Genomic DNA, 12,383 nt, shown 5'->3' with positions numbered 1-12,383 from the left:
AAAACAATACAATTTTTTTTATTGCTGTCTTTCCGCCCCGTCATTGCGTTCACACACACCTCTACCTGCCTGTTACCCAGCATGGAAATGGGGTGAAATATACACACCTGTGTCTGTGATGCGGTCCTAATGGTCCTCCAAACTGAACAGGATTGAAAATCCCCTCAAAGAAGATCCAACACAAGGTTTCATACAGGAATCTTTTCTGGAGTATCTTGGATTGAGAAGGTCTGATCCCTATTATGCTGCTGTCATATGACATTGTGAGGATTGGCTAACATGCAGGTTTACCCTTCACAACAGCAGGACAAACATATATATGTTGGATCCCAGATGCAGCAGAACTGCCGCTCTTCTTTCATAGTTTCATGCATCCAGACATTTATTTTTAAACCAAAACATATATGTTTATATATACTTATATATATAAATAGGACAAATAGGGCAGAAGAATTGTGACACGCAAGAAAACGATCCATCATCTGACTCATGGTCAGTAGTCAGCAGTAGCCATTAATTTTAATTAAGCTCCCAGCAGGAGTGATCATTGGGATTGTGTGTTTTTGGATTGCAGAGGAATGGAAAAGAGTGTGAAACAAACTAGCAATTTGCACACCTCCGTGCCAGAATAAACAGAGAGGCAACCACTTCATGTCTGTGTATTCAGCTTGGCAATGTGGCCTCAATCGACTGAGAGGTGTGAAATGGCACGATCTGGGACATAAAGCAAGTCAAAGGTGCTGAAGGCACGGATCTGACCTGCGCAGAAGCTTTAATCTCAAGCCTCTGAGGGCTGCTGGGGTTGCTGGTGCAGAAAATCCCATCCGAGACGCTCAACATGTCTCGAGTTTTTGTTTGTTTCCCTCTGCAGGTTTGAGAGCTATCTGAGAGGTCAGATTCTCTCTGTTGTGTCTCCAGTTTTCTTGGAAGATGGCTGCCAAGACAGAAGTCTGCTTTCACTCACTAAATGAGAAATCAGCAGGGAGGGCCACCATGGCCCTCGCCAAGCTCCAACATGGAGATTAATTCTGAATGCATATTCTAAACTCTTCAGGAACCAGACCCTGCATTTAACAAAGAGCTCATTACATTGGGCAATTTATTAGCCCGAGAGAACCATGTTTGGGTAACTTAAGAGTGGAAAAAAGCCCTCAATTAAGCAGGCGTCTGTCTCAAGTGGGCTGAAGTTTTAAGGAGGAATATTTCTCTATCAGAGGGTCCCTGTGGTTAAACAGTAGGAAGGGATCAAAAGAAACCAAAACAACTCGCCGTTAAATGAGCCTGGCGCTCCCGATGACTCGTAATGAGAACCATGTTCGGAGTTTTCCCGTGCAGACACATCAGGAACGAAGCGCTCCAGTGTGTGAAATGTCATTTCAAGTTAAATTAAAATGACAATTTTAGTTTAGATTTCTATCATGTGTCTAAATAAAGGGTTAGACACAGAACTTTGAAAACAACGTTTGTTCACAATGTTTCTTTTGTTTTTGCTTTTTTGTCCCATTTGAATGTTTCAGATCATCAAACCCATTTTAATATCAGACAAAGAGAACCGGAGCAAATGCAAAGAAGCCGTTGTCAAATGATGATTTCGGCCATTAAGGAATAAAAGCCATCCAAACTACCCTGGTCATGTTGGAAAAACTATTCCCACCCATTTTGAAATCATTAATTATCTGTGATTAAACTACATTTTTATGGTTTAGTTTCACAGATCACACCCAGACCTGATTACTGTCTGACTTGTAGAAATCACTGAAATCGCACCTGCCTGACAACATGAAGTAGGCTAAATGATCCCAAACACCAGCACATCATTTCCTGACACAAGGTAATTCAAAAATAGCTGAAACAAAATTACATCTTAGTCTGGAAGGGGTAACAAAGACATTTCTATGACTTTGGGAGTCCAGAGAACCACAGTAAGAAACATTATCCACAAATGGATAAAACATGGCACTGGAGAGCTTTCCCAGGAATGAGCGGCCTTCCAAAATTACTCCAAGATCTCATCCACGATTTTTTTAGGAGATCACAGAAGAGAGTTCTAAGTCCAAAACCACTGCTGACTTATAACTCAAAGATCAGAAAGGCCCATCTAACATTCATCAAAAACATCTGATGAACCTCAAGACTTTTAGGAAAATATTCTGTGGACTGATGGGAAAATAGTGGGACTTCATGCAAGGTCTGGTGTAAAACTAATACATCGTACCTATAGTAAAACATGGTGGTGGTCTGGGGCTTTAGGAGCTGGGTGACCTGCAGCGATTAATGGGACCAGGAATTCTGTCCCGTGGCAGAAAACGCTGATGGAGAATCTCCAGCAAGCAGTTTGTGACATGAGGCCCAAGCTGACTTGGGTTATGCTGCAGGGCAAGGATTTGAAGCACACCAACTTAGTGGCCTAGTCAAAGTCTGGACTGAGATGATGACCAGGTTGTTCATGCTGGAAAACCCTCCAATGTAGATGAATTAAAACAGTCCTGATGGTAAAAGAGTCATCTCCAGGTATGGCAAACGTTTGAAGGGTGGAACAAGCAGTTATTTGGCTTTGCGGGGTTTGTCTGATGTTGAAATTGGTTTATTGATCTGAAACATTAAAATGTGGCGAACATAAAACCAGAATAAATCTGTAAATACTTTTCACTGCCATTTTAAAATATCTAAAATCATTGTTTAGTTTGATTTTTAATAAAATGTTTGACGTCTTTGGGTAATATGTGTGTGATGCTCGACTCTGAGGCATGTTTGTCTGAGCTGTTTACTCGGCACCGTCCCGCGTGTGAATGCTCTGGATTGAGCCTATCTGTCAGGCGTTTCAGGAGCGATGGTTTATGATACTTGCTGGTCAGATGAAAAATATAAGGCTGACATTTTCCAGACTTTTCACCATCTTCTGACCGTAAACTAAATGAGTCGTGTGCTCAGATGCTTGTGTGAATTAGCTCATTGAAAATGAAACAGAGATGCATTTATCTTAAGCGGTGGTTTATGGCTGATGTAGCAGCTGGCTAAGTTCTTCCATAAAATTATTTTTCAAGGAATGATTGTCCGAGCTCGGACTTGGACAGGTTCACAGATTGTGATGCTTTCCACGGCCACTGTTTGTTTGTGCGCTTATTGGAGAAGCTTTATTGAGAGGTCCACCATGGCTCCGGTACTGTCAGAAATGTTGTCCCACTCAAGCTGGACACAAACAGTAAACACTCTGCAAAAACTGTAGTTGGCTGCTCATTTCATCTCATACTCGGGCAGTAAACTGTGTTTTTCTTTAATCAAGCATAAAGTGAAGCTAAAAGTGATTTAGCTTTGGTTTTTTACAGTAAAATGCATCTTATATTAGGTTGTATTATCATTGTTTTCTCCTGCTTTTTTCTTCTAATTCATCTCATTCCAAAGATGCTCATCCACACCACGGTGTTTTCAGAAAAGGTTACATGCACAAGAAATGCCCATGCAGAACCTCTTCTGAATCCTTGTCAGACGTTTCCTGCTGGTTTCATAAAAGTTTGAGTTAATGAAGATAAACCTGGATGCATATGTTAGTGCTACAAGTTGAATACATTCTTGTCTTTAATGCTGCAAGTCACTGACTGGATGCAATCTGCTGGGTTTCCTTAGATAGAAAAACTTTTTATCCAATTTGAATAAATAACTGAATCTGACTGAACTGTTCAATGGTTAGGATTAACTGGAATGTATGAACCTGACTGTTGTGAAGAACCTTGAGACGACATGTGTTGTGAATTGGCGCTATATAAATAAACTGAATTGAACTGAATTTAATCTGGATTTTGCATTAATCCTCCAGGAAAGAATGGAGAATTAAAAAAGTATAACAATATCTTACTTTTACTTGAATAAATGTTAAATGTTTAAAGAAGCTGCCTTGCAGAAGTATTTGCATCCACACATTACAACAATAAGCATCTGCGTATCTTTCAGGGATTTTATGTGACAGACCAACACAGGAGTTCATAACTGTGAACGTGAAGGAAAAGGATTTGTGGTTTTTAAATGCAGGTACTTTGGAGTACATCTCTACTAGCTTTGCACATCTGTAGACTGACATTTTTGCCCATTTCTTTGCAAAATAGGTCAAGCTCAGTCAGATTAGACACAACATCCCCTCAGCATGATTCTACCACCACCATGTTTCACCATGGGAATGATGTACTTAATTTTTATTTCAGATATATTTATCTCATATGAGCAGACTACCTTCTTCCACATGCTCGTTGTGGCCCCCAAATGGCTTGTGGGAATTTATTTGACATTAATTGTCATGGCTTACTTTCTTCTTTGTGGTCTTCCATAAAAGCCAGATCTGTGGAGAGCTCGATTAACAGTTGTCCTGTGTTGTCCTGTGGACAGATTGTCCCACTTGAGATGTGGATCTCTGCAGTTTCTCCAGAGTAACATCCTTCTTGCCCAGCCTGTCAGTTTAGGTGGACGTCCATGTCTTGGTAGGTCTGCAGTTGGTCCATCCTCTGTTCATGTTCAGATGATGGATTGAACAGAGCTCTGGGAGATGTTTACAGCTTTGGATATTGTTTTACAACCTAGCCCTGCTTTTAGCTGAACCGGAACTTTCTCCCTGACCTTTCTGCTGGGTTCCTTGGTCTCCATGATTCAATTTGTCCCTCGAATGTGAAGCCGGTGTACTATAATGCGCCACTCCTTGTTGGCTTCTCAAATAAAATCTGAATAATTTATATTAGGTTTGTGGTTGGAGCTTGATATATTGTGGAAAAGTTCAAGGGGTCTGAATACTTTCCCGAGAAGTTTTAAGTTCTGTAGTTTTTGAGTATTCGGTTACTTCAGAAGCTCCCAGGAGGATTCACTCATCCGACCTACAGCGGTAAAGAATGAAAGACTGATTTAACGTGATCTAGAAGACCAACAGGGGGCGTCTCCTCTCCGTGCCCCCCTTCTGTTGCGGCGCGCTGGGTGGAGGAGGTATTGGGGATCTCCTCCTAGACAACAAACCCACATTCAAAGCGGGGCACACGAATTACATCACGCTGCGTGCGGAGGATAAAATGAGGCGGCAGCTGCAGCTCAACGCGTTTCTGTACAGGACACCAGCGGAGCATCATGCGGAGCGCAGGGAAACAGCCGATCTTTGCCACGCAGCTCTTCAGTAAAACCGAGCTCCACTGATGTTTTCCTGCTCCGGGGGAGTTTCATGATGGGAAAGTGAATTGTGAGGGATTCTGGACACGCAATTTTGGAGACAGCTGGCGCGTAAAGTTGCCTGTTCGCAGCTCCGTGTGCGCGCTGATCCCGCAGTTTGACATGGATCAGCCTCAGCATTGCGCAACCGTGTGTCTGCTGATGCTGTCTCTTGGACTCCTGATGGACACAGCGATCTGTCAGCACTTCTATCTTCTCCGCCCCATTCCGAGTGACAGTTTGCCGGTGGTGGATTTAAAGGAGGACCCGGATCCGGTCTTTGACCCCAAGGAACGGGACCTTAACGACACCGAGCTCAGGAGCATCCTGGGGGACTTTGACAGCCGCTTGCTGTCCGTGTCGCCTCCCGTGGAGGACAAACACCCGGGGTCCGACGAGTCTGATCACTTTGACATCGTGAAGGCGGGTGGAGTTCTGCCGAAGGAGATCCGGGCGGTGGATTTCGATGTGCAGATCGGCAAAAAGCACAAGCCGAGCAAGAAACTGAAGCGACGGCTGCAGCAGTGGCTGTGGGCCTACACCTTTTGCCCGGTGGTCTACACCTGGACCGACTTGGGCGTCAGGTTCTGGCCAAGGTACGTCCGGGTTGGTGGTTGCGTGAGTAAAAGGTCGTGTTCCGTTCCAGAGGGGATGGTATGTAGACCCGCGAACTCAGCGCACCTGACCGTGCTGAGGTGGAGGTGCGTGCAGAGGAAAAGCGGGCTGAAATGCGCGTGGATCCCGGTCCAGTACCCGGTCATCACAGGCTGCAAATGCGCCTGCGCCAGTTGAAAAGGACGCTGTGAACTCTAAATTATAAACTCAGTCATTTCATCATCCTCTTGATTTCCCCACCTGCACTACATAATGTGAGAATGTATTTCTGTAACTGCGTGACCATGCAGTTTTCTATAAAACATCCTGTACAAAGTCAGTATTATTTGTAACCAGAGTCTACTTTATTTGTGCAGAATATTGGTTTTATATATTTTGTATTTATGGAGAAGTGGCGCACAGAGCCACGCACGGACTTTGTGTTGGATGAAGCAGATCAATCTGAGACTATGATTGTTGATACAGTCATGTATCAGCGACTTGTTTTATCCTGCAAATTTGGGAAATATTTATTCTTTATATTCGTACAATAAAACGACACTGACATGATTATAAAATGACTTTTTATTCATTTTCTACATTCAGACTGATTGGAATCAGCCATATCTGTGCGCACAAGGATAACATCAATTTTACGCAGCCACTTTGCGCAGCCTTGCGCTCATAGTCTATGTTTTAGCCCTGCATAATAGAAGAAATAAAGCAGAACGGTGATGGAAAACCGAATGTGTTGGAATAAACCTATTTTTTGGTGGTTTAATTCAGTGTTTCTTTGTTCTGCTCTCCGTATTAACTTATCAGCGGCGAGGCGGTCAGTTACTGCAGCCCAGCAGGAGCAAAGCCGCTTCAGAAATGCTGTAAAATGAATCTGCAGCATCTCATTCCTTACTTTATAGAAACCATGCAGTCATACACAAATACCTTCATTTCTTAAATTCTGTTTCTGATTTCTGACAACATTTAGCATAAATGTATCCTTTTGATTTAACTTTGAGATCAGGAACTGACATTTGTTGTGGAAAAAAGAAAAAGCTGAATGTGGTTTAAAGAAACTGAGGCCTCCTAAAGGAACGATGATAAATAATTTCCAAACTTTTCCCACTATCAGTATGACATCCTGTAAAATTCAAATTAAAAAACACCTACAAAACATAAATAATAGACTCTACATAAACTCTGTTGGATAAAGATCCAAACTGAAACTTAGTTGAAGCTCCTTTTGGTTTAATTTCAACATTCAGTCTTCTTTGGTTGGAACCTATCAGCATCCCACACCTTGATGTTACAGTATGTGCCCCCCCCCCCCTGGCTTGCAGACGTGCTCCAAATCTCTGACTGTGAGAACATCTGTGGTCTACAGCCTGTCTTTATGTGACCCCACAGACCTTCTGTTGGATTTGGTTCTTGATTTTGGCAAGAAAGTGATTTTGTTCTCCTGAAACCATTCCTATGTTGAAAACTTGAATCCCTCCCCAGTTTCAGTCGTCTAGCAGATCCCTGATGGTTTTGGGTCAAAGCTGACTGGTATGTGCCAGTATTCAGAACTTCATCCACTATGACCAAAACAAAATCCATCTACCACAGATCATCATACTGCCACCCCCATGCCCCCCAATATTGGAGACAGGTGCATTTGTGCCCTCCATAAATTATACCGCGGAGGAGAGAAATACTTGATTTTGACATTTTTACCTAACGTGCTTTTATTTTGAAAGCGCAACGCAGCGTGACGTCACTGGCTCGCCCATCCCTTAGCTGCTCTGAGAGTTTGGGATGCGGGGCAGATGCGGGATTCTGCGGTATCAGCTGCAGTCTGACCAGAGACCTTTGAATGAGCTAAAACTGTCTGTGGGGAATGTTGTCATGAATATGGCTGGTTCATAACGTCTTGTTGTTAGTTTACATTCAAATCTTTTAAGTTAAGTCATCTTAATCCTGGGAGCAGCACCAGTCTATTATTGAACTGCTAACTTTGTCAGGCTTCCCAAGTGACGTCAGCACCATCCAAAAAATGGTTTGTCCTCTTATTTCAGCAGAATGCCACCACCAGAGAAAAAGGCTTAAACGGCAGCAGGACTTACTTTGTTTTCTTAAAGAGTGACGTCAGAGAGTAAAGGTTACACGTCACGAGGTCAACACCTAATCCCACTCGGCTATTTATCATGTCTGACATTATATTAGATATTATGTGTAATAATGTCTCATCAGGAGGATGAAAGTACATAAGTAGTGAAGCAGTTGAAGCAATAAAAGGTGGAGAGACGGAGGAAGTGAGGTGTTAAAAATATGATTAGCGCCAGGGGCAGCTTCAGGGTGTGAGGTAAGGTTTAAACATCACATTATTGAAAGAATAGATCCAGAAAGGAGAGCAGGTGAGGACTGATGTCAGGTTGATTATTTTAAGATCATTTTTTTAGTCATTATTTCCACAGTACTATAAAGGTTTTGGTTAGGATGTGAGCTGCACTAGAACTAGGTGAAATGCTGCTCCATGGTAACCGAGAGGTGGATTTTTTCCCCATTTATTTTTAAAACATGCCACCTTTATGCTCAGGAACGGTGCCTTAGACATGCATCTCTGAAGCTGTTTTGTATGTTTAGGAGCAGCAATGCAGCAGCACAAACAGAAAAAGTAGAAGATGGTTCAGGGTTGGAGATGAGGTCTTAAAATAAATCAGTGAACACTTTTAATGTCAGGGTCAGGTTATGCTATTAATAGATTTGACTGTATAAGCCTTAAAAACATCTGCAAATCAGTTGTTAACAATCTTTATGAATAAGAAAAGCCTCAAAATATGTTACTTTTTTATCTTTTGTAAGTCAAATCTTGATACTGTATATTACCATATGTAATATTGTAATTCCATGCAGGCACATCAAGGGTTTGAGGTATTTTTGACCGATAAAACATGTTAAACCATTGACAGATCTGTAAGGTTTCCAATATGTCCCCCAATGTTTAACTCGATCCTACACCCTTGCTCTTTGCAGCCTTTATGACTGCTTTCTGTCATGTCTTCATCACCTTTAGAAAAAGTCCAGTTTTTGTCAGTGTGCTCCCATATTTCTCCAGTTACTGATGATTATTTTGTGATATTCAGAATAATGCTGTAGATTTTTTTATTTGTTCTTTTCTCCTGACCTGACAGCAATGCAATCATTTTGATCCTTTTTAATCTCTCAGCAAACTATGGGCTTGGCTAAAGGATCCTACAGCTGACCTGTAATTCAGCTTCATCACATTTATTAAGGTTAGGTATGAACTTAAGAAGACTGAAGGTTGAACTCAAATTAGAAACATTCATTTAAGGTTCTGAACACTTATGCCACCAGATCATCGCAGGATTTTCCTATTTTTATGTTAATGTTGAAAAGTTTGTTTGATTTCCGGATGAATTACAGCATATATGTTGCATTAAATACGAAACAAGATTTCCAATCAATCTGAATGTTATAATGTCTATGGGGTTAAATAAGTGAAGAGACTCATACTGTCCTGCATTTAAAACAACAAAAAGTCCTGCTGTGTAAATGAAGCTCCTTACGAGTTCTCTGTAGTCACGTCGCTCTCACTGAGTGAGGCAAACCTCCCCCCGTCCTTCCAGGGCCTTAGTCGGGTAGACTGTGGGGCACCAGGGAGCCTGTGTTTTGTTTTAGTTGTGTTTAGTTCGTAATGATGCTCCTTAACCTCAGAGGCAGCTCTGCGCGCACGCGCTCAGCTGACAGATCCCTGAACTTGTCCCCGGATTGTAACGTAAAGCCAAAGATCTGTACAGTTACGCATAAACAAACAAAATGTAGATTATTTGTGTGTGTGTGTGTGTGTGTGTGTGTGTTTTCTGGTCGGACAAAGCCATTGTTAGTGAGGATTAACAGAAGATGTACTGTTTTTTCCTATTTTAAAGGGGTTTGTCCAAAGTTTACATTGAGAGCAAAATTACCCTTTGGTCTAGAGGACATACAGTACTGTGCAAAAGTTTTAAGTCATCCCTGATCTCTTCCTTTATCCACAGTCTTCATTACAATCTTGCCTTGGTCCACAATTCTCTGAAATGGCAGTTTTTTTCTTTCCATTTGGCTGCTTTTTCACTCTTTTTAATAAATTCCAGCTGCCTTCCTTTACCATGACAGCATATTATGCAGTATGTCGGTAAATGATGAAGACAAGTGGAGGACAAAAGAGGAGGTCTCACCCTGGTAAAGTTATCTCCTGCAGAAGAACAGATAAAATATGGGTAAAAGATGCAGGACCTGAAGGATGCATTATGCTAAAATCCTGGTTTCTTTCAGTCAAACTGTTATATTCTGGGTAAAGTAACTGTTGTATAGAAACAGGCACTGACAGAAATGAACTCAAGAAAGTCCAGTGAGAAGAATCCTGGAGAACTGGCCACCAAGAGAGATTAAACTAAATGGTTTAAGACTTTACCACAGGAATCCTACTTATCTGATGAGTCTCTTATTTCTTTAACAAGTTTTTCAAATTAAATGCGTATGGTTATTCATCCATCATGTAGTGTTGATTCATATTTACCTCATCAAACTTTCTCCATGCCACGCTGCATTGATGCAGTAATTGATGCAAAAGGAGCCCAGACCCAGTACTGAATACAGTTTAGACATGCTGTTCAGTAGCTCCACAATCTGTACTTAAATCATTTTTTAATGGTCTGATGTAATATTATAATTTTCTAAGAAACTGAATTTTAGGTTTCCATAAACTGTAGGCTAGAAATATCAAAATTAAGAGTAAAGAAAGCTTGAGATGTGTCACTGTACGTGACATAAATCTCTGTTTAAAATTAACTAAAGAAATAACTTTTAATTGATATTTTAACTGATTGAGATGCACCTTTTAATGGCTGACAGCCCTCTGTGATCATGTGTGATCATTGGATTATAAAATAATAAAGGTGACCGCTGGAACAATAAGAGTAACTGTGAATAGATGCTAGTCTGTTCAGTTTCTGGACATTTCAGAATCTCATCACAAACACCCAACACTGATGACTGAGAAGTAATGGATTGCAGGTTTTGGTCTAAATGTTTTTATTCGATTCACACTCCAAAAGACAAGAATGAGGAATAGGACAACGTTAAGATGTTTGTTCTGCAGATATTTTCGGACTCTGCAACAACAAAGATATTCTTCTGTCATGTTGACAGATTGGTCCATGAAGCGCTCGGTGACTCCACACTCCGTCCATCATGTTTCATCTCTCTCTAAGCCTTATCTGTCTTTAAATGTCCTGAAGTCTCACATTCCCAACAATATTATGCTCTTAATCACAACTAACCCATTACCTTAATGATGTCTTTGGGTTTGAGCTCGTTCTGCTGATATTTAACTCCCTCCTCCCTTTCCCCTAATCAGCCTTTTTTTTCCTGATATTCTGAAACCAGAACCTCGTTCCTGATTAAATTCTTCCACTGGCTTCAGATGTTCTCTGATCAAAGCGAACTTTTCCTTGTTAGTTTAGCCAATGATTAAAATGGGAGTTATTCATTTTTTTTTCATACAGATGATAAAAGTAGTTTAAATAACTCTGACCTGCTCATTAATAAGTCAGAGTTCTGCTTTCCTTTGCTGTTCTCCAGCTACGTTTGGAAAAGCCAGACAGAAAAGTGATGTTTATTCAGGAGAAATGACAAATTGCAAATAACCCTCCTAAACAGGACATGAAAGGGTGTTCTGTAACGATCAGGTTTGAAAGCTTCAAACACAAACTCACTCCTACTTTCTGACCACGGCTCTGTAATAAAATGATGCAGAGTTTTGTGCTTTTCTGCTGTGATGAAAGAGAAGAAGTTCTTTTTGATCTTGATAAAGCTGGAAGCTCAGAGACTGTTTTGGCTGGCAAACAGAACCGGTGCCATTATGAGACATTTCTCATATAAAATATATCCCTTAAACTCTAAATATGACCCAGAATGGAGAGACGGCTGAGCTGAGTGAGACGTTCAAAGATGTGCTTCTGCTCTGCAAAGCCCAGCTGGAGAAACATGACTATAAGGTGCATCAATCTTTTATCCACCTGTAATAATGAGCGTCTGGATCGTCAAGAGGTAAACTGAGGTTTCACATTAAAACACCTTGGTTTTATTCTCTTTCTTTGTCTGTTATTACATATTTATCAGATGTTCAGTCCTGTAAGATTAGATTCATAGACAATGTTGTTCAATTTCCTTTACATGAACTCAACACTGTAATAAGTCGCATTATTCAGAACCTCAGGAACCGCAGCTAAATCCAGTCCCAACACAAACTAGGTCACATTCATTTTCAGCTCCAACTGCATGATTCAGGCATAAAAAAAGCTTTTTTTAAAACTTGCACACAGAAATATTAGGTATGAGCATATTTTATTTTTTAAAGAACTAGTTATCAAATATTTATGGAATCCCTTACATTATAGTTTTAATGATTAGTCTCTTTTTTTTTTTGGTTTAAACAAACACAAAGTTTATTTGTTTCATACATTTGGACATAATTTTTTTTTAGGGTATGGTCTCAACCCTACATGTCAAAAATGGAAATGCTGTTGATCGCTGATTCTGATAAATGTTTGTATTTTGTTCTTGAACAGTCA

The 12,383-nt window shown here is 40.8% G+C and overlaps 1 protein-coding gene across 1 annotated transcript; it reads left to right on the top strand.

The window, feature by feature from the left end:
* The first annotated feature begins 4,499 nt into the window (after positions 1 to 4,499).
* LOC124862304 (noggin-like) lies at positions 4,500 to 6,350 on the top strand. Its single transcript, XM_047356132.1, has one exon. The coding sequence runs from the start codon at positions 5,302 to 5,304 to the stop codon at positions 5,968 to 5,970; it is 669 nt and encodes a 222-aa protein (XP_047212088.1). The 5' UTR covers positions 4,500 to 5,301; the 3' UTR covers positions 5,971 to 6,350.
* Positions 6,351 to 12,383: the final 6,033 nt, after the last annotated feature.

Source organism: Girardinichthys multiradiatus, chromosome X, assembly GCF_021462225.1.
Source record: "Girardinichthys multiradiatus isolate DD_20200921_A chromosome X, DD_fGirMul_XY1, whole genome shotgun sequence".
In the NCBI taxonomy this organism is placed as follows: domain Eukaryota; kingdom Metazoa; phylum Chordata; class Actinopteri; order Cyprinodontiformes; family Goodeidae; genus Girardinichthys; species Girardinichthys multiradiatus.
The sequence above is the reverse complement of the archived record's forward strand: the minus strand, read 5'-3'. Positions and strand labels throughout refer to the sequence as shown.